Source organism: Dermacentor variabilis, chromosome 7, assembly GCF_050947875.1.
Source record: "Dermacentor variabilis isolate Ectoservices chromosome 7, ASM5094787v1, whole genome shotgun sequence".
In the NCBI taxonomy this organism is placed as follows: domain Eukaryota; kingdom Metazoa; phylum Arthropoda; class Arachnida; order Ixodida; family Ixodidae; genus Dermacentor; species Dermacentor variabilis.
In genome coordinates this window covers 141,812,466-141,834,803 of record NC_134574.1, presented here as the reverse complement: position 1 = coordinate 141,834,803, position 22,338 = coordinate 141,812,466, and the positions used below count along the sequence as shown (strand labels likewise).

Here is a 22,338-nt window from a genome sequence, read left to right as displayed (position 1 = left end):
CATATTCGATTCGCATTTGAAAATTTCAATATTTGCGTGCCCCTGCTGAAAAGCCAGAGAGCAACAATGCGCATGCATTTGGTGTGGACCGTGCGCCACTGACAAGCGGTTGGAGCAAGCTGCTTTTTCGTTGCACAGGCAACCCTCACACGCCTGCTGAGCCAGCACGCTGTCTCTACGTTTTTTTCTTGCATTTCTTGTTCGCTCGCTCCCTCAGTATCTCCTCCTTCGCATCGTCCTCGTTGCTCTCCCTTAGGCCGGTGCATCTCGTTGAGGAGCGCGCTCGCTGCCTCGCTTGCCTGTGGGATTGTCCGGCAACCATATTATAACCCGTATTTCAGAACTCAGTAACTTAACTCAGTAACAACTCAGTAACTTAGTAAACCCGTATTTCATCTCGCACGGGTGCACTAAAAGTGGCGTGCATGTACATTGAGTTCTACGGAAAGATAAATGGAAGTCAGAAAAAGCGCACATCACGTCTGGTCCTGCATCACGTCTGGTCTATGCATGGTTACGTTATAAGTGGTCTGAGCTGTAACACCAAATGGGGCTTGCAAGACTGCTGAGGAAATTTAGTGTGGCCTAAGTTAATGAGTTGTGGAACACTCGTTTGCTGCGGTACATTGCCTGTGGAAGTATTCTAATCTACAGTCGACCTGTACTGGTTCAGACAGCTGGAAGCCTAAGATGGTGTAGTTAACTGAAGTTTAATTATGTATGCTCCAAAGAAGACTAGTATAAGTTACAATGTTTACTGGCATAATGAAGGCATTCGTGTAATGAATGCACTCACCACTTTTCCAATCAAAGAGTGAATTTCTTTTTCTCGCACAATGATCGCACCTCAAACTTGCTACCGTGAAGTTAGGAGACCCACAGTAGAATTCAGCGTCTGATGAGAAAAATAAAAACTCTACCCCGCATAATGAACACACCCCCCAACTTTGCGCATATATTTCAGGAAAAAAAAAGTGCAATAATTATTTAAGTAAGTACGCTACTATGTTAATGGATGTACACACTCACCTTGTTTGACTAGATGTAGCAGCCAGTTTCGGTGGCAACATCTTGTTTGGTGCTCCTCAATGTACAGATCAGTTTGAATGTCAGCTCTTAGCATGTTAAGAATCTTTATGACTTGTATATCCTCTTATCAGCCGTTATTGGTCAACCTGCTCTGACCGGGGAAGCTGAGTCTTGACGGGAGCAAAATCCATGCCTGTATTAACAGCAGCTTCATAATGCACTTAAAACGTAGGGGGCTAACCGGTATTGTTGAAATGCTTTAATTTATTGAAATTTTGAATGACCTGGGGGGGGGGGGGGGCACTTGAATTTTCGCCAACTGCAACTGCAATGCAGGTGATGAGACATAACATAGACACCGTAGGTTTTGGCGCAGTAGACTGGCGCTTGAGCCGAGCGGCAGTGATATACTTTTGCCAGTTTTGGTGCTCCTTGGTTTGATGCCCTAGTATCAAGTCTAACAAGCTATTTCGTATGGTGGTCCTGTGAAAAACAGGTTGTGCATTTGCGGATGTGCTCAAACATGAAGTCAACCATGAAGTTTCGTTGGGAATGAAATGTGAAATTTCGGTTTTGCTGATGCACCACTGACCCTGTGGAAATTAGATCAAATGAATATCGAGCCACACCTCGTAGCAGGTGCAAGCATGCCCTACATCCCCAAAACTGATGATCTGAGAGTACAGCACACCTTTTTGGGCTACTTGTAGAATAAAGTAACTAATTATCTGGCGAATCTGGTACTTAGGACTCTCGAATATTTGGGCTTTCTGCCGGGTTCCCTTTGAGACAGAATTATCTGTCGGCGACTCTATAATGAAACCGAAAATGCAGTATACGAGGCAATATTGGTTACAGCTAAACGGATATTTGTTCGCTCTGTAGCTCAAAGTATGTATATTTTGGTAGCAAGAATGTCAAATGCTCGGCAACAGCAACTTGAAATGGCACACGTTGAACAAGCATGTGTTTTGACCAGCGGGTCAGCTTGGTTGGATTACAGCTGGCAGGCAAAACGTGCCGATCCCATGTGTTCATATTGTATAAACAGTTGCACATTAACAACGGTGCAAAGTGCACTTGTAATTTAGAGTGTTTCGCTTAACATTATAGGAAAGCGAGGCCACCAGCATGTAATCGAAATCGACAGGAGACCCTTTGCTTTCTCATCAGAGGCGCCCTGCTTGTGTATCTTTCACGTACACTCAATTGTGAATTTTTTTCTTAATTGTTTTTTGCTGATATCAGTGTGTATGTACTCTTATAATGAATATCAGATGTAGTGCAACTATTTTTATGTCAGATGTGACTTCTTTATAATGATGTTAGCTGTATTTCAAAGCTTTCTTTGGTTCTACTCCCGACATCCTGGTACCAGCGCATGATAAGTGGCCTCGCGAGTGTTGTAAGGTGGTTTTAACTTAGACCGAACTCGGGCCGATCATTGAGCAATGCAATGTCACAGCACCCACACATCTCATAGCATTAACGAATAGAGCTAACGAGCTAACCAATAAGTGTCTACAGCAGCACAACTTAGCAGGTCTGTTTTTGTCAATCACTATTTTTCCAAATGGCAGTTGGTTTCTGCCTTTTTTTTTTTTAGTAATGGTTAACATTGTCTGAACTTACAGTGCATTTATATCAAACAGATCACTTCTTGTTTTTTGCAGCTACACGCACAGGGAACAGATACAGGTGCGGCTACATTTCTTGTCCTGCATCTTCTCCGCAGCCGGGTCTCCAGACGACTTTGGTGAGTATAAATCGCCAAGTTAGCTTGAACGCTGCTTGAGTAACTCGCTGCGCAACTTCCAGGTTTGAGCCGAGACCAAGTGGACGTCCTCTGGTCGTGCCTTGCGTTGGATCCGGAGTGCGGAGATGAGCTCTTCAGTTGGCTCCTGAGTCAAGTCCGCAGCAAGGAGCAGCATGCCCTCAGTCCCGACCTGTTCCGTCACCTGCTTCTGCACAAGGTAGATTTCCTTGCTAAATGTTGGTGAGGCCAGGATACTGGTGCACTTTCTCATTGCACAATAAGATTGGGAGCTGGATGGGTTGGTTTTCGTGCATAAGTGCAAACGGGGCAAGAAACACTGCAACAAACAGGATCGGACACATAAATGCGTACTCCCAACTGAAAGCTTTAATGAAAGTAATGCATCTGTCTATTGCACAAGCATTGGTTACATGATTCAACTGCATTCATCATACTCCGCAAAGGAGCACTGTACGAAAGCACATGAAAGAACAAGGCAAGGTAACCAGTAGGATGAATCTAGACTACCGTAGTCTGTGCATTAACATGATTTACTGTACTACAGCCATTACACACTATACACGGGCTGTGATCAGGAGTAGGCACAAGGGGGAATCCTCAGCCTGGAGCCAATGTTTCGACAAGGGGACACGACCCGCAGGTTGTGACTTGGTGGCTGTGGTGCTCTGCTGCTGGGCATGAGCTTCCGTGTTTCATTTCTGGGCGGCCGAGTTTCAGATGCGGCAGAATGCAAGAACTCTTGTGTACTTTGATGTGCATTAAGCTCCAGGTGGCCAAAATTAGTTTTGCTTCTCCATAATCATATTACCGTTTGAAGAATACCAGGTTACCAGAGACATGTACGGCATTACCAATGTTGGTAGCGGCATCTTGTGGCACTTTGTCCAGCCACAGTGTGTTTGAACCATTTTTTTTCTATTACATTGTTGTTCTTGTCAAAGAAAAAAATTATCGTTAAGCGGCGCCACCAGTGCAGCTGCTCCTCAATAAGCTGGTATTCTGTGAACTGCATTATGTTTACTGAGTGACTAAAACTGTATATTAACATGGAGACGCCAAACTACCGTGTCTCTCGTTGCCAGTGTGCGTCCTTGGTATGTTAACCCTACAATTCGATTTGAACTTGACAAGGGGATTTGTCTACTTGTCTCAGAGGATTACAAGGTCATATGACAGCATTATTTAACAGTAGAAATGTTAATGAAAAGAGATGATAAAGTGGATGAAAAGGCAACTTGCTGCTGGTAGATGCGAAACCTACAACCTCTGCGCAGTATGTGTGATGCGGTGCCAGTTGAGCTGCCCATGGTGGCAGCTGTCCCCCTATCAACTTTCTTTGGTACAGTCGAAACTCTTTGTGACAAAGCGGCATCCGACATGAAAGTACCTTTATTATATGATCTCGGTTTGTTATGTAAAGACTCAGCCGTTTTTGTGTGTTGATGTCTGTAGAACATCTTTCAACAGCAGGCGTCATGCCGTTGGAACTTTCTTCCTACAAATAACCCTTGGGTCCACAACTTTTGTATCGCTACTTTTTGCCGGGCTAGCTGGTTTGTTCCTGTTACTGGCATAATAGCATGCGAAACAGTGTGGAGGACAGGACAGGAAAGAGCGTCGCAATTCCTCACATTGTTACGCATCCTATTACGCCAATAACAGATGCTTTTGTTGTCGCAAATAAAGACGGCGGTCATGTTTTGCGACGGTTCTCTTGCGCAGCTGCCCCAGCTCCCCGCCGCCTCGACCAGCATGACGGCGCTGCACCTGCTGCAGCAGCTGAGCGGCTCGAGTCGGGTGGCGCCACCCATCGAGTCGGTGCTGCTCAGTCCCCGGCCCTCCAGCTCCTCTGGCTCCTCCCTGGAGCAGGACCACTGCGTGAGCTCCTCCCCGCAACTGGCCAGCGGCATCGACCAGCTCTGGGAGATTGCGCTCAGGGCCTCCAGCACCGACGTCAGCATGGCGGCCATCCAGTACCTCAACAGCTTCTACCTCCACGGTGAACGCCTGGTCTTATTTGTCCGTTGTTCGCAGTCGCGCCTGTTGAGGTGTCTCCTCAGCACTTTGCTGCTGAGCCTGAGGTTCTGGGTTTGAACCGCAGCTGCAGCAGCTGCACTCTGAACCGAATGGAATCTAACACAGTTGTGGTGTACGAGCTTAGAGGTACAATAAAGAGGCATATTAAATCAGTGTAGGTGGATAAGGTGTTCTTTGAAAACTCTATTTTTGTTAATATTGTGGTAACGGGTTGATTAATAGAAAAGAAGATGAAAGCCAAACTTCAATTAAAGAAAAAAATTTACACGGAAACCTCCATGTGATGTCATGGTTTCCAAGGTTATCTCCTCATACTTGGGCCCTTGGGCCGCTTCAAATTTTGAAGACCACCAAAGTCAAATCTTAAGCATATTGGGATACGACGCAGTCCATCTTTACCAACAAAATAAAAAAATTAACTAGGTTCGAGCAGACGCTGTCAAAATCGATGTCATCACAGCTGGTTATCACTCGCCCTTTGTTGTTGCATCTTCCCTGTCTTACCAAGCCTCCTCTCATAGTGAGAGTGGTTTTTTTTTTTTTTGCTATATTTTGCACCTCAACCCTGCCTGGTCAGGATTAATCTGAAGCACATCTCCCACTATGGCAACTGTCACTGCCAGATTGTAGCTTCGGAGTGCAGAAATCTTATGGAGTTCTACACTCCATAAGAGTTATTGTACCTGTGGTGCTTGGAGGAACTTTTTGTGATGACCCTAAGCTGGGTGTAAGTTCAAATAGGCATTGAAATTGAACATGCTCGTGCACTGCATACCACTGGTGTAAGGGAATATTTCTATATTTGAAAAGAAATACATCTTTCAGACAAGCCAGTCGTCTACTATCATAACAGAATGGGTGCCGATTTGAAAAAAAAAAAAAAAAAGAATGAGAGAATGCTTAAATTGTTGTTAAAAATGTCATGGTGTAGTAGCTGTGAAGGAATCAGAAACACTAGTAGAAGTAATAAGTAATGAATGGACACTTTTTATTGGGCAAAGTTGTTTCCAGAATACAAAGCAGTGCTAGAGGGACAATAGTGCTGACCGGTAGTCGTCAAATCTAACCACGCAGCTCAAGTTGATCTGGTATTTACATGCGTCTCGCCACGCATTCCACAGCAATTGCTGGTGCTCATGCAGATTTGGGATTGTACTGCACTATTACCATTGGGCATGTAATTTGATCGGACACATTTGTCTCGCTATCAAATTGGCAGTAGCGTTCACAAAGTTTTGGATACGGTAAGCTTTGTTTGCATGAGAGTGATAAGCTGACAGCGGCAACAATTCAGTGGGAGTGGTCATGGGCTGGAACCAAAGCACGGCATGTGTGGCAATATGATTCATCTGTGTGGCGTATTTTACGTTCGAAAATTGACCTTGTCCTTATTTTCTAATTCGCAGCTCACCAAGGTACTCTTGAACGGGAAGAAGAGTTTGCACAGAGGTGCATGCACAGCTTACGAACAGCAGCGGACAGCCTTGCTGAGGTAAGACCACGTGCCAGTTATTTGTCATGGAGCGTTAGTGAGATGTATCACTGCAGAACACAAGTGCAAATGAAAGTAAGCGTGACTGAATGGATAGCAGTGGTTGTGAACGACGCGTGCAAAACAGTCAGGAAGCTAGCATGCAAACTGTTATTTGTGTACAGAAGAGAAATCGAAACTGAAAATATTTTGAACAAGTAATCAAAACAAGCAGTTCAATCAACTAAAACATTTGATGTTAAGTTGAAGTATGGCTCTTGTTGGTTGGTGGTGTGATGTTTCATAGGGCTATGTTCTCATGGGTTGTTGTAAATAGTCCAACAGTTTGTCTCATCAAGTGTAAGTACTTAAAAAATTTGTTTGGATATTTATTTGAACATAAAACATTTATTGATGTATACAGTGAACTTTTCAAGCATTCACCATGTAATGCCCACTTGCACAGTTCTTTTACCGTGAAGCTGGTGCAGTGAACACTCATTGTAACAAATTCATCTAGACAGGAAATAACTTCGTTATAAGCAATATTTTGTTAAAAGCAGAGGAACTACGGGAGAGTCTTGGTGATGTGGGAATACAAAAAGCTTTGAATAAAGCAATACAGTCAACGACTGAATTTTCGGACGCCCAAATTTTCGGACATGCCTGATATTTCGGACGTCTTTGCGGCACCGCCACGAGCCCCATAGAATCAATGTATAAGGACATATGAAGTTTCGGACGCTTGAACCCCCCGCCGTCCAATTTTCCGGACTTTTCGACGCGACGGAAGGTCCTTTAGCTCCTCGCGCAGCGCCCTTGCGAAGGAAATCGACTTGCAGCCGAAGCATATCACCGCTTTGAACCACAACTAGCCGAATCTAGCCATCACACACCGATTTGGTCTGGCCACGCTGGCTATGTTTATCGCCGCACTTCCGCCTCCGGCGGAGTTGCCGGAGCGGCGCCATTTCGTTTGTTTACGCCGGCCACGTTTTGGCTAGCGTGGTGTGTGGTTGTGCTGTTCAAGTGTGCTCTGCGACGCTAGGCCTAGGTGCTTCGACGCTCGTTAGCGAGCTCCACTGTTCGCAACTTGAGGATTTCCCTTGTCTTCGATGGCCCCCACTCCGTCTTCGTCGTCCTCGCCGATGGCATCGAAGCGCGGAAAGCAGTACCGTCGGTTAACGATGGAGAAGAAAGCTGCCATTATTAAGCAAGTCGTGAGCGGCCGATCCCAGGCTGGCGTGAGCAAGGAGTTCGGCGCCCATGGACGACGTGATCAACGACGTCCGCTCTGCTGAGGTTTCCATACCCACGGAAATAACTTTCGAACAGTTTGTTGACGCTGACAACGAGCTCGATTTCTGCGCAGAACTGACTGATGAGGAAATAGTCCGTCAGGTTGTGAGGGATTCAGAAGACTCCGATGTTGAAAATGAGGAGCCAATGCCTGCGCCGACTAGAAGCGCCGAGTTGACGCGTGCACTGTTGACTCTTTCATCGGTGTGCAGTGCTGACATGACCCTTGCTCAGATCGAGGCGAATATGATTGCATGCAACCGGAACTCCGTCCAAACAACAAGCAACAAGTTCTTTAAGCCACTGCAGCAATAACACCGGCTGCCCGACGATGCAATGTACATAATAAACCGGCAGTCGGCTGCATACAGAGTTTTTGAACGCCTCGTTTCATAGCCACTTCACTAATGCTTTGGCAGGGTTTCGGAAGCCTGGTACTTCGCCCTTTACCTCAAGATCCGATAAAAAAAAAAGGAAAAAAGTGCGTTTTTTGCATGCATTCATTTTTTCGGACTGCCTGAATTTTCGGACGTTTTTACGTTCCCTAGAGGGTCCGAAAAATCGGTCGTTGACTGTATTTCGAATGAAGTGATTTTGAATAAAATGTTCACTGTAGTACAATGTTGGTGTTCTTTACCCTTGTACACAATGTGGCCTGAAGTTTAGCACCAAATCTAGGCACGGTGGTTTTTGCTATTGGTTTTTGCGGGTGTTTCGTTGGTTTCAGTAGCTTTTCTGGGTCCGTGTGTGTGCTGCTAGAACCACTAATGCAGAGGGAAAAAGAAAAGGAATTGCAGTAAAATTGTTACGTCATGTTGGCCTGAGGGCCCCCCACACTTGTGTATCTCATAGCTTAGAATGTTGCTTTGGGCAATCAATCAGTCAATCAACCAGTCAATCGGAGCGGTTTTGGCACCACCAACCTAGTTTCACCTCGTTTGCAGCATCCACAAGAGGCCGAGGAGACCACACTGACAGTGGTGCAGCGGGCCCTGCAGCTGCTCAAGCTTCACCTCGAGGCGTTCCAGCGGCGCTACGCCTTCCACCTGCGCCGGTGGCAGCTTCGGGACGGCGCTGGCCTCAGTCCCCACGGCGCTGCACTGCAGGACCCCAGGGGGGTGGGCAACTGCCCTCTCCGCATCGTCTGCCAGCCTGCGGGCCTTTCGCACAAGGTGCGGTTCTCCTAATTTAGGCTGCACTTCTTGCACTAGTTCAGGAAGTGCGGCGCTCTGGTGTCCTCGGTTCGACAGTGAATGGAAAGTGGTGTGCCACCTGCGCCACTCTGGCACTGACTGGTCTGGAAGTGCAGGCGGCGCAGCCATCGAGTGAGCTCTTTGAAGCAGATGGTGCAGCACTGCACTTGTTGATCGGTGGCGGTGGGGGCAGCCGTATTTCGTGCTTTTTGATTGAAACTGTCGGTTTAGCTGGTGTGAGGAGCTGAGCACATGTCCAGTGCCTGGCAGGACGTGACCATAGGTTTTTAATTATTACAGTGTGTTAACTTCCTTTCATTTCCCGATGAGCTTAGGCCAATTTGCCACCTTAAAGTGCTTCCAGCCTCTGGGGCTAGTTTTCTTCCAACTTGAATAAAAAATGTCCTTAGCTTACCCCATATCTTTGCAAAATGTGGTTCAGTTTGGCAATATGATTTCTGTTATGGTAAATTTTGTTTGTGTTATGCAAACAGATTGCAGGCATTATAGCTTAAATTTATAATTTTATAAGTTTATAAAGTTGCACAGAGCGAGGTCAGGTTACTCACCTGACCTCGCTCTATGCAACATTTTTTTTTTTTTTTAATGATGGACATGAAAGGACAGCAATCTCACTATGTAGAAGAGATGAAGGAGAAAATGAGAAAGGAACTATCAGCCATCAAAACAGACTAGTTTGAAAAATGTTTTCAAGAATAGAATTGCAGATTGGACAAATGTACTATTAAGTATAATGGAGAGTACTTTGAAGGTTATAAGGTTGTTTTGTAAAAATATGAGTACATAGCTGTTTATAAATTATTCCGGTTATTTTTGGGTACCCCCTCGTACATACTTTGTTGCTGTCCAAAGTTGTTCTGCACGTAGACCAAAGTACCATGACTACGCGGAACCTTATTTGAAATATAAGGAAGATGGGTGCCAAACCTTCCTTACAGAATCTAACAATGTCAAAACAGTGTGCCACTTCAGAACATCAATGTAAGAGATGTGAGTAATCTTTTTTATTGCCGCCTACTGATATAGCATCGTCATGCTTACAGTAAAGCACGAAGATTGGGGATCATTTTTATCTTTCCTCCAAAGGAAAATTCGCCCAAACATATGACCAAAGTGTGTCTTCAAGGTTGCTCTGCCTGTGGGCGGTTCCCTGTGAATTTTAGTATACGCATGCGAAGTCGGCTGTCTGGTGCCACGATCACATTGTAGTGCTCAGGTTTGCCCGTGCTGCTTTGTTTGGTGTTGCAGCATAAGTTAGTTTCACCGATTACAGATATTTAATTCAGAATGCACAGACATCGACAGTAGTGCTAGAGGTATGGTCTGCAAAATTGCAGGAACAGTACTTCATTAAAGGTCCCAGGGCATCCACACCCCGTCATTTACTTGGAAAGATGCATTCACTGCATTGGTGTATGATCAAAAGTCATGGTTCACAGGTGAATTTGAAGGTAATTTGCAGTGAATGAAATAAAAATGATGCCGTCACGTCGGCAGTTTCATCATTTCAACATCAATGTGCGAAATTTTTCTAGATTGTGGGAAATTTCCCTAAAGTTTGCAGTACTTTCACTGGTACTACTACTGCCACATCGGTTACCCACACTGTAAAAAGCAAATGTGCTTCCCATTCCTGCATGCGTTCAAGAAAGGAGCTTAATCTCTCGCAGTAGAGGACACAGCTCGCTCGTTGCTGCACTGTTGTGCTTTGTTTTCATGTGCTCATGTGCCATGCTGCATTCGCATCACACGAACACGCGTGGAACCTCCCACAGCATCGTCGAGCACTTTTGCAGAAAGTGCAGTCAAATCGAAGCGGCCTTATGTGTATGCGCAGCAAAAGCTGTGGTGGCCTGAGGACTCTCTCGTGTCCCACGAGTGACAGTCTGATGGCCTAGTGGTGGTCCAGACGACCTCTGACCCATCACTTACAGAGGTCGTTGGCCCGGTGTTGCATACTCATGTGCATTTGTACGTTGGCAGACAACGCTAGAGCTCCAGAGCTGGGACCTGGTGGGCGACCTGCGTGCCGAGGTGGCCCACTGGTGGGAAGGGCTGCAACCGCAGCTACAGCCACAGCTTCAGGCCGCCAGCGAGGGTGGTGCTGCGGCCTGCCTGCGCATGATCACCCAGGGGCAGGAGCTCACCACCGACCTTGACGAGAAGCCTTTGGCTGACCTCGGCTTCAAGGATCTGCAGGTTGGTGGTAGAAGCTAGCAATCTGGAATGAGGCCCTTCCCAGATTTTGTGGGGAAGAGTCGTCAATCTCACCTTTGCTCCAAGTAATTCAGAGTGATATTTTTGTCACTGCGTGGGTTTGCGTGACCTCCTTGCTGCTGCTTGTGCAAGCTCTGTCGTCGAGGAGAAGTATTTGCTGCTTCGAGCATGACACTTTGTCACGAGCGTGACTGACTTGCAAAAGAATGGTGACATTACCGTAGACATTCGACACAGTTTGGAAGAAAAAGCATTCATCGCTTTGAAAATAGTGCTTTATCACAAATGTGACCGACTCTTCAAGGAGTGGAAAAATTAGCACCGACAGTTCATGCAGTCTTGCAGGAGAAGCATTCCTCAGTTTAAGCACAGCGTTTCGCTTTGTTGCTGACTCACCAAGGAACAGGAACATTAATGCAGACTTTCAATACTGACATGTTCTAACCTGCATGGAGGGACCATTGTTCTTGCCTCATCTATACCTCCCAGAAGGAGTGTCTTCTTGGCCCAATGCTTCGCCTCGTTCGATTGTCTCGTCATCGACGTTCGCTACTTCGAACCTGGTGCATTCGCAGACTGTGTTCGTGTTACCGCAACTGGCGCTGCATGTCATATTTATTTATTTCAATGGGAAGTCACTCTTGGCCCAGTGCTTTGCCTTTTTTCTTGATTATCTGTTATCTAGCGTTGACTAAATGAACCTGTGTGCGGTCGCAGATTGTGTTCGTGTCGGTAGGAGCCGCCCGACAGAGGCGACGGGCGGGGCCGGGTCTCCCCGAACCGGCGAGCCTGCTTCCCTGCCCACCCCGGGAGCGACTCCCTACCCTGGTGCTCCTGCGGCCCACTTACCTGGAGTGCCTCTTCTCACTCATGCAGCTACTTGGCAACGTCCGGACACGGAACCGGGCTGGGGTGAGTTTGCGTTGCAGCGCCTTGCAGAGAATATTGGGAGCCATCGGCTTTCGCAGTCAGCCTAGTTTCGTCCCGCAGTGCCTGAGGAATCCTAACGGGACAGGTGCACCGACAGTGACAAGGCTACTTTGTCAGGGAAACTGTCGAAGACAAGTTGTCTTGTCAAAACATTGGCCTTGGAGACGTTCCTTGTTCGTCTGCCATTGATATCAGTGCCCTAAGGAAGGCTTCTTAAAATAAATATCAACTCAAATCAAATCAAGTTTATATTTTCATTCTGTCAAGATACAGAAAGAAGGACTGGGGAAAAGGTCTTCTTTAAAATGGCTTGACTAGTTCACAGCCCCGTGTGATCGATGAATAAATAAGAGGTACATCAATGCATTTCATGACAACTTTGCAGATAGGCGTCTCAAAACTGGTTCTGGTGTTCGGGGTACCTGCTTAAGTCAACGTGCTTTTAGCACTGACTTCATTAAATTCTGTAATTGTGATTTGTTCCTTGAAGAAATTGATAAAGAACTTAATTCATCAACTTAAGTTACATGATTCATAATCGGTGATTAGCACAATTTCTTTAGCCCAACAGGAAAAGTTATGAATTTTGATAAGAATTTAACCTTGTAATTTTTATTGGAACGCTTATGAGAATTGCTGGTCGTTTCTTAGGCACCTGGTGCCAAAATGAGTCTGACTCCTGCACTGAATCAAAAAGGCATTTCGCACAAGCCTTTTTACAAGTTTCTTCGGTAGTGCTGCGGTGCGAACATGATTGGTACCTGTTTTGTCATGTTTTTTCTTTAATTGTCGTCTTAAATCTTAAAGCTGCCATGCTTTAGGAAGGTGCGGGTTAAAGTGAATAACAAAGTGGGACCAGTTTGTGCTGTTGTTTTTGCTGCGACAGAGTGGTTGTCATTGCCTGCAAATTCTGCCGGAAAGTTGCAGCCTCATCGTCGCACTTTATTTCGGGATAGCATGAAACCTTTAGGAAGTAAAAAGTTCTCTTCTCTACCGTGTGAGTAATGGACAGTTTTGATATCATGTTCCAGCAGCTTGACTGCACGTAATGCAACCAGGGCAAGCTTGAGCGCTAGTTTGTGTGCTAGCCTGCGAGACAGCGGAGCACTTCACATCGCAAGTGCACGGGAAACGCTAAATGCTGTGACACCATTTAGTAGGCAGGAATCAAACCTTTCCCGAGGCGTCAGCGCAGCCCTTTGTTAGGCCTAGCACCATCAAAACGAGACTTCTTGAAAAGCAGTGCGAAATCAAAGCTAATGCGCCGCTGTTGGAGTGACGTTAGTGGAAACAAAAGCTGATTCGATCATTAACTTGTTGAAGCACTTTAAATAGCCCAGTGGCTTCAGTAAATTTGGTCTAATATAACTGCTTTGGGTTCCATCGCGTTAGCAAGCTAGTCACTCAAAGCTTGTAGTACCATATCCAAAAGACATCATGTATGCATTATTTGCAGAGCTCCCTCCTGCATTTTACATACCCATTTTTGTTCAGCTGTTTGGTTTATTGTGTACGCAAACTTGCCGTAAACTGTTCAACTTGTGGCAATAAATAAAAATGTAGGGGTGTGCGAATACTTGGATATCAAGTTTCAGATCAAATAGTGAATGTTAGAATAATTTGACTTGTGCATCGAATATCTAATACAGTCGAACCCACTTATAACAATATTCAAATGCCACGAAAATTTCATTGTTATGACCGGGTTGCATGAAAAAAAAAATAAGTATGTACCTAGCTGTTTCGGTTGCTATTTTGCACGCGGTCTGTCCACTGAGCAAGTATGTCTTGGAGACGTTGCATCTTCGTGTGTTTGCGAAGCTTCACGTTTCTGGGATCGGCGCCACCTCTTGTGCCTTCGCAAGAGCCAAGTGGTGGAAATTAACGTAGCTCGTTTCTTCGATCTGCATGGCGATAACCGCCAGTGGAAATCGCCAATGCGGTGACACCCTTGTCAACTGTTTACGAAGACGACGTAACTCTTGCATAAATCCAAGCAAATCTGATAAATTCCAAGCGTAGTACGAGGCAAGGCATTATTAGAGATTTTTTTTAAGCCACCCTAAGCCTAATAAATTTTATTTTTTTTGGCTGAATGAGTTTTTCGGACTGTTCAATTTTGGGGACTATTTTTCGGTCCCCACGAGGTTCGGAAGATCGGTCGGCGACTATTGACAGCGGCCTCACAACCCTCAGAAAGGCGGCAAACCGCCTCGCTAACAAAAGCGCGCGCGCGGGATTAGTGTTGTTCGCGGTGCCACCTCTGTGGAACACTGTATGGTGCCTCCTTGTTCAGAACGCCATTTGTATGCACGCATCAGTCTTTTTTGGTAGCTTCGAGCGATCCGTCACAAGACTAGCTTTGGATATACATGGCGGGCTCGAAAATGTCATGCAACCAGTGTGCTGACCCCCAACTGCAGGTGTATGTACATGGACGGCAAGTGGACACAGACGAAAGGGGGGGAGGTGGGGGCGTCATGCGAACTTGCTGCTGGCTTCCGAATTTGAGAACTCATTACCGTTGGTGCCGACCGTGGTCAACCCTTGCGGCGCTGATGGCCACGCGAAGCGGTGTGCCGAGTCACGTGATGCACATTCCGCAATTTTATTTGTTGGGCAGCTTGGGCCACAGAAGGCGCCTGCCATAAAGATGGGAAAACCCTGCTGTTTTCCTGAAGAAAACTGGAAGGCAATACCTTCTCATCAATAGGAGATTGTCATTAAGCACAGTATGGCCCACAATTAAACTGAAAAGCACTTGATTCTTTTCAACAGACATTCTGTCGATAAAAAATATTTTCCAGAGCTTCGTATACGAACTGAGTTGTTGTCAGTGCTGGAATACTGAATTGGAGTTCTCTTTAGTAATAGTAGAGCATACTAGACATCCCGATTCATGAGTACTTAAGTTACTGATAGCTGGCAAGATTCTTGTTATGTAATGTAAGTACTAGAGACTCCTGAGCATGTGCAGAACTGCATCTTTTGCACAAAATTTGTATGCTTAAATGTTCTTGTCACATTTTCTGACGTTGAATATTCGATTTGATATTCGGCTTTCTTTTCCTTGATTGGATTCTATATTCGACTCGAAATCTACAATTTGGTATTTGCACACCCCTACTTGCAAAAGTGAGCCTAGTTTCACAGATTTTTCTCTGCTGTGACAGGACAATTCTTCTGACATGCACAATCTTCCGGCAAGTTGCTGCTTCACTTTGGTTTTCTTCTGCGGTAGCAGTCAACATGTTAAAAATGTTATGCTTGCCACTCTCGTATCATGGCCATTTTTGTATGTGTGTGTGGATGAATTCGGGATTAATGAGAGGGAGAAAGCGGGCAGAGCTGACATGCTGTTTTTGTCGGCCGCGCGACAGGCCGATTTTCTCTTTCAGCAGATTCTGCCGGTAAGTTGCAGCTCCGCCATAACGCACATTTTTAGATGACGAGCAGCTTGAGCTGAAGTTGCTTGCAACTCGTCTTCTCGCTGCAGGAAATGGTGCTGCACACAAAGGCCCAAGTCCTGTCTCGACGAGTTTGGGAAATACTCACCATGCTTCCTACGTCACCCGCAGTGCTCCGCCAGTTTGTACAGGTTGCATCGGTAAGTCGCAGCTACGCTATGGAATGTCTCTTTGCCGCGGTCGAGCAGATGCCTACAGTCTACATTGCTGCGTTTGATCTCGCTGAAATGCATGCGCGCTCTCCGTCAATTTCATCACTTAACACTCAATCAACACTTAATCTGTGTTCAAACAGCGGTTCTAGCAAACGTGCATTACATGCACTGCTATTTGTAATGTTGTTCACCTGATGAAGAATCCTGCTGACAGAACTTTTGCTCATTACAAATGCACACAAGGAAAATTGCTGATTTATTACACAAATCTGGTATTCTCTTTCATATTGGTGGAGAGTGTACAGTTAACCTTGTAACGGCCAGTGCCAGCTCAAAGATTGTCGTCTACTCAGACACGACTGGCGTCTTTATTATCAATGGCACTGGCTTATATTAATGAGATACAACAACCTTCTATTCTTCTCTAAAATATGAAGGGCTCAGGTGTAAAAGCTGCCTCAAACAGTATTTTGACAGATACCCACAGCACCCTCTGTGCAGTGCACTCAACAATAACAGCATGCATGCAACACTTTAGTAAAAACAAAAACACATGCAGTCGAACATTGATATAAGGAACCCCGATTTAATGAAACTTGCGATGTGATGAACTATTTGAATTTCTTTATCTTAGTTCCATTGAAAACTGTGCAAATTTCTTTCATGATTTAACAAAGTAATCTCGTGACACGGTTTGTATTTCAACAAAGCTTTTGGCCGTTTCAAGCGTGTACTTGGAGCCTGTATGGCTAGTAAATCTATCAAAATACTTCAATAAAACATTTGGCCCAAGCAGAAGTTACTTTAAGCATGATCACCATTTGCGCTGCACTGGCCACAGATACCAAGCATGCAGGGGCGGCATTCTTGAGCAATCACTTTTAGAGATGGTGCTATCGCTTTCATGAGATCTTGCGTGACTCTGCATTGGACAAGGAACTCTGTAGGCTGCATACTTAAATAAGTCCAATATCTGTATGCATCTGTATGAAATCTGTATGAAATCTTGGGAAAGTGATAAGTATCTCTGAAAATGGCCACTCCAGATTACAGTCGAGCATGAAATGAACCCATATGAACCCATACGAACCCACAGCAACCTTCTCGAAAATGTGCTCGTGACAGTGATGCCGCTGCATTTGACAGCAGGCTGTTGCCAATGTCATGAGCGCGGTCTTGGGTTTCGTATCCGACTAAAGCGCAGGCATTTTCTTTGAAAAACAGGTGCTCGTTAGGTTCGGGTAAATATGGTACTCAAATGTCCCGTCCATAATGAACATAGCTATAACGAACTATCATATGTAAAAAGTAAATCTAACATTTGGCTGGCCATGCTTTATTTCAATGAGTGTTCTGCTGCTATACCGAAACTGAGGTGGAAGTTCTGATTAAATATTGGTTATAGTAGAGTGAATGTTTGTTCACTAAGCAGCTTTAGGTATGTATACTGGCAGCAAAAATGTTGAACACTTTGCCAGAACAACTTGAATATCTTTTTAACTTGCAGGCTCAAAACCCGTGTTTTGGAAGCAAAGATGTGAAATAGTTAGCAAGACCAACTTGAAATGGCACATTTTAGACGGACGTGCATGTTGTGGCAAGTGTCTTGACTTGGCCGGTCTGTAGCTGGCTAGTCAATGTGCAGATACTGTGTGATCGCATCGATTGGTGGTTGTGTATTAACAACAGTTCGAAGTGCTTGTCTGTGATTAAAGGTTGTTTAATGCTGCATATTGGCACGGCAAGCTGCCGATGGGCCGTCAGTGTTGGCGAAAGCACCTTCGCTGGCTCAACGGAGGTATCATGCATGTGCTTCTTTCACATAGATCTGATCTAATTTTTTTCTCTCCGCTTACAACGAGTGTTAGATATAGCAAAAGTATTTTGTTGTTGGATGCGACTTTTCTATAGCAAGGTTCTGATATAGGTAAATTAATCATTGGGAACTTCTCCACTTGAGAATTGTGGATTGTCACCAACTCTTTCTGTCTCTGTTCGACATTTCAGGAACCCGAAGGTGCAGCGCTTGCCCTCCAAACTCTGCTCAACCCCGAAGAGCCTCAGAAGTTGATGTACTCCCTCCAGATTGTGGAATCCTTACGCCAGCGTGGATCTCGCTCCCACTTAGCTCAGCCGAAGGAAAGCGATGTGAGAAGCGTGTCCTTCCGGGGAATTCTAGCCGTGGCTTTTCAATGATGTTGGCAGTCTTGCAGCACTAAGTTGCAATTAATTATTAGCGTTGTTGCCGTGACCCGGACAACACTAATTTATTATCTGCACACATACGTATACATTCCGAGGGCGCCACCGTCCAGTCACCGAAGTAGATGTGTTTAGTGACCTTTGCACACTCTGCCTTCAGCTTACCACACAACAGCACAGGATTGTGTAGGTTTCGCAGGAGATTACGCAAGGATGCCTGGAATTTTTAATGACATGGCCATGAGTTGCAAACAACCCTGCAAGAACAATACGACATTCAGTGCGCAGGGAGATGAATACGAAAAATAGTAAACAGAATAGGAATACAAATTCTTGTGTTCATCTTTCTGCACGCTGGTCGTCATGAATGCCTTCCAGCTCGTTCAATTAGCAATCCTTTTGCGGGGTACCTGCAAGAACTGACATGGGCACATATTTGTAGCTTCTCTAGTTGCCTATGCTCTCCGTGGCTCAATGTTCTTGCAGAGAATGACGTCCATGGTGGTACATCATACAGACAGTTGCCGCTAATAGTGTGTAATCATAGCAGCAGTTGGCACAGATACCGGTCAGTGCTTAGCCAGACGGCCTTCTTAAATCGGTGTCATCACGTTTAGTAGGCGTTCTGTTATTTCTAGAGTATGTTCGCCTGGTTAGTGGCCGAAACGCACTTACAGGTAGCAGATATTTCAGTGCATTTTAATGAAATATTTCTTGATGCAACTGTTAGCGGATTTGAAGGGATGCTTCATGGATTCGAGCACGTTTAGAGCACTTCTTTAGTGGAATGTTCATAGTTAGTGATGCTGCCTGTCTTTAATTATGTGGAGATCTGATTAAATGATAGGTTATAAAACTCTTTTGACACTTTTTATTCTATGAAACAAAGTATTCTCAAAAGGTATTCAGTGAGCACTCTGCTATTGACATAGACAAATGTCCTGGATGCCTTACAGTGGCATTGCTATCATAATACTACATACTTGCAAGCCCTAAAATTGTCTGTTTACTATATTTGATTTTCTCTTTCATTGTCACTTTTTTTTGCAGATTGTTGTGAAGCTTTAGCAGATTTTAACTGATTTTGAGTTTAAATTTAAGTAAAGGAGTTAAGTAGAAAGTCGCAAGAAGAAACAGCAACGCTGTGTTACGTTCTCTTCAGGTGGACTTGCATTCCCAAAACAATGGGCCATGCTGCTCTACTACCAATGAGATCGGAGACGATGCGAAAGACATGGGATTTTCAGTTCCTTTGGGCCCAACGTGGGCAGAGAAGGTGATGTGCTTGATCTTAGTGGAGATTGTGTTTTCCTGTGGGAGCAGTTAGTGTGCGTGCACATGTGCACGTATGTGTGTATGTGTATGTACCCACATGTGTACATTAGATGGTGATTTATTTTCTTTCTTTTAATTTCAGCCTCTTTGTTTCTGCCCAAGTCTGCTTTGTTCAGCTGCTCTTTCTTGCTTTCCATATAGGGCTAACATGAAACACTAAAAAAAAAGGAAATAATAATGATGGAGGGATTGCATCAAGTTTTGTATTATTTCGAGTAATTTCTGTGGCTGATATCCTCCACATCGTTTGCCACAACAAAGTCATTATTGTGACTATAACCGCCAAGAAATATCAACATAAATGCCATAAGTGGAACATTTAATTATGTCTGTTGTGATTCGAGATTGAACAAAAAGTCATGGTAGGCTGAAAATAGGAGCAGATGTGAGAGTTGATGAGGGTGATGTGCATGCAAAGCAATAAGCATTTGGTCTGCCACGGGAAATTATCAGTTTTGTTAATTGCTCGCCTAAGCAACTGCATGGTACTTAAAGGGGTTTAGGAAACGAACGTGGTGTGGGGAGGGGTGTCTAAATACACCAGCAGCTTACTTAAACCTGACAGAGCAGTTGTTTATTTTTCAATTTACTAATCTAGGCTGCTGAGCTGGATGTTTCATGGCTCAAGCTTAAGAATAGCACAAAATAAGATGTGAGCAAAAAGGATAGGACTATCTGTGCCTTATGTTGCGCTATTCTTAAGCGTCACATTTAAGGCCACATAAGGAGCTTTTGTGCTCCTAGGTGTTTCGCAGTATCATTTTAGCTTATCAGAGCATAGTTACCACTGGTGCTGACAAATAAAATCTACATAATATACTACCCCCCTTGTGTGCAATGTGTGAAGGAGCTTGTGTGTAAGCCCATTTTGTATTGCCTGTTTAGTCTGCGGCTGACTGAAAGTGCCACACCCATTCGTTTTCAGTTCGTGGAGTGTGGTGGCCTGCGGCATCTCTTTGACATCTTCACTTCGGGAGTGCTTCATCCTCACGAAGGGGAGGAGTGGAACGAAGTAAGTAACCCTGCTTATGTACTTGTTTGCTGAAAGCGCATATTGGACATAGTACCACGGTTACCTAAGTTCCATACAGCTGGCTGCTCAGTTGTCATGGACCTCAACATGGACCTCAACCTTCCTGCTTTTGCTGCTCTTCAACATGTACAACACAAAATGTACTGCTCATTAAATAAGAACAGCATTCCTCAGAAACACATAAGAAAGCTCCACTTCAACTGATTCCCAGACCACGTGAGGTCCACATAATTTTGGGGGTTGGGCACGTACATATTCATAATAAAGAAATAATCGGAGACCTTCCTAGGTAATCATCAACAGATATTTTATTACTAGCGCATAACTTAAGTAGGAATCAGCAAAACAAAAAAGAAACACTAGAGGGGGAGGGTCAAATCGCATAAAATGTTTTCCTTTCTTTTTCCCCAATGTGTGCAGTGGGCAGAAGACTGCCTTGCCTGCCTGCTGAGGGTCCTGTACCAGCTGAGTGTGGAAGGTGGAGGCATGGACATGACGTCCGATGCCTGCCCAGACACTCTGTCTGTCGATGCCATCTTGGAACAGCCGCGAAAGAAGGCCAAGCGTCAACGGCGTGCCAATCCAGATCGACTGTTTGTGCCGAGGCTAGGGCAGGTCAGTTCCTCAGCACTTGTGCATGTTGCCAGTTGTCACTTGTATACAAGCCTCTGTTGGTTTTAGGACGACTGCGGGAAAGCCAAAGAAAAGTTGTTAGAAAAATCAAAGGTATCATTTAGTGTCTGCCGTTTAAAAAAAGAACTAACTGCGTAAGTTTTGTGGTAAAAGATTGCTGAGCCGACCCCTGTTAATCACGCAGATCAAACGATCAAAGTCTGGTCCTGGCAAATGCATGCATTTTTCTGGGGCACCAGGTCTTTGTCAAGAGTTCGTTGCACAGCAGTTAGATCAGACAATTTAGTTTTCTTTAATGTCGGAAGGATTTGTCACAAGGCATATAAGGAATATAAAAGAAAAATCAAATCAAAGCTTCTGCCTCTGCAGCTGTGGTGTGACGGTTGACAAGGTCGCAGCGACATTGCTTCAGTCCCTGCACAATGTAGATCTGACGATTGGTGCATCACAAATGGGATGATGGTGTGTGATCCATCCAGCAGTGGTCTTAGCCCTCTCATGACCTCCACTTACACCACCCCAAAGCGCACTGCAAGGACGCTTACGCCCTCTGAACACAGTGTAAAGCACTAACCAGCGGCTGCAGCTGTCACGGAAGTAAAACAGCGGAATATGTGTCACCATGATCATCCCTGGATAAACATCTTTGGGTGCTACATCTGCAGCTCTACATGCAAAATTTATGTGGCTGTATTACAACTACTAAAAGAAATGACCATGGTTAATGACGTGCAGGACATTCTTGATTAGACCTCTACTTTAAGATTGCTTTAGGCGCTTCAGGAAAAAGCCTGTAAAGATGCTGCCTTCTGTAGATGCTGGTGGCATCAGTGTGCGGTCATGCACAGGCTTCTATTCTTTCGTACTAGTAGTTGTATTAGTAGCCCCATTAGTAATAAAAGTGGTAGTGCTAGTAGCAGCAGTACTACGAGTTGATAGTACAGTCAAACTTTAGTACAGTGATGTTGCATGTGATGACAAAATACCTGTCTATCCAACATTTGCTATAATGTTTATTACATTTTGGACGTCAATGAGAAACAGTCGAGGTTTATTTTGTTATATCTGATAATTCATTATATCTGTGCTTATTGTATTGAGGTCAATAGCAAACAATATCAAAAAGAACATCATTGCTGTATCGGGACTGCCGTTTTAAAAAACAAAAATAAAAATACTGTCGCACGTACCTTTGTAGTGCAAAACCCCACTTTGTCACTTGCGCTAAAGAATAAACATTGGAGAAAGTGGGCAGTGAAAAAGTGCTTATGCCTCTAAACAGCATGTCAAATGTAAGGCATGCTGAAATAGTCTCCAATCTGCGCTTGCTTTATATGGGCATTTTTTTTTCCCGTAGCCCTAGTGCACAAGGCGATACTCTTAAGTTGACTCAGCATTATAATCGATATGTGGTTATATGTGGTATCATTATAACTGGACTGCACTGTAGTTGTTTAGCTGTCACCATCATCATTGTAGTTGTTTCGCATATGAATTATCTTCAGCTGGTGTCCATTGCGCTTAATGTGGGACAACATT

The 22,338-nt window shown here is 44.8% G+C and overlaps 1 protein-coding gene across 4 annotated transcripts in view; it reads left to right on the top strand.

The window, feature by feature from the left end:
- The window catches only part of puf (ubiquitinyl hydrolase 1 puf), a 100,468-nt gene that overhangs the window by 28,615 nt on the left and 49,515 nt on the right, over positions 1 to 22,338 (top strand). For 3 of the 4 annotated variants that reach the window (XM_075699456.1, XM_075699455.1, XM_075699457.1), the window contains 12 exons: positions 2,703 to 2,785; positions 2,848 to 3,002; positions 4,529 to 4,805; positions 6,250 to 6,335; positions 8,558 to 8,785; positions 10,811 to 11,026; positions 11,762 to 11,956; positions 15,471 to 15,581; positions 17,604 to 17,744; positions 18,961 to 19,074; positions 20,059 to 20,145; positions 20,587 to 20,781. In XM_075699456.1, coding sequence (XP_075555571.1) covers positions 2,703 to 2,785; positions 2,848 to 3,002; positions 4,529 to 4,805; positions 6,250 to 6,335; positions 8,558 to 8,785; positions 10,811 to 11,026; positions 11,762 to 11,956; positions 15,471 to 15,581; positions 17,604 to 17,744; positions 18,961 to 19,074; positions 20,059 to 20,145; positions 20,587 to 20,781 — 1,888 coding nt within the window. The remainder of the gene's footprint in view (positions 1 to 2,702; positions 2,786 to 2,847; positions 3,003 to 4,528; positions 4,806 to 6,249; positions 6,336 to 8,557; positions 8,786 to 10,810; positions 11,027 to 11,761; positions 11,957 to 15,470; positions 15,582 to 17,603; positions 17,745 to 18,960; positions 19,075 to 20,058; positions 20,146 to 20,586; positions 20,782 to 22,338) is intronic. The other variant, XM_075699458.1, reaches the window with a different exon arrangement.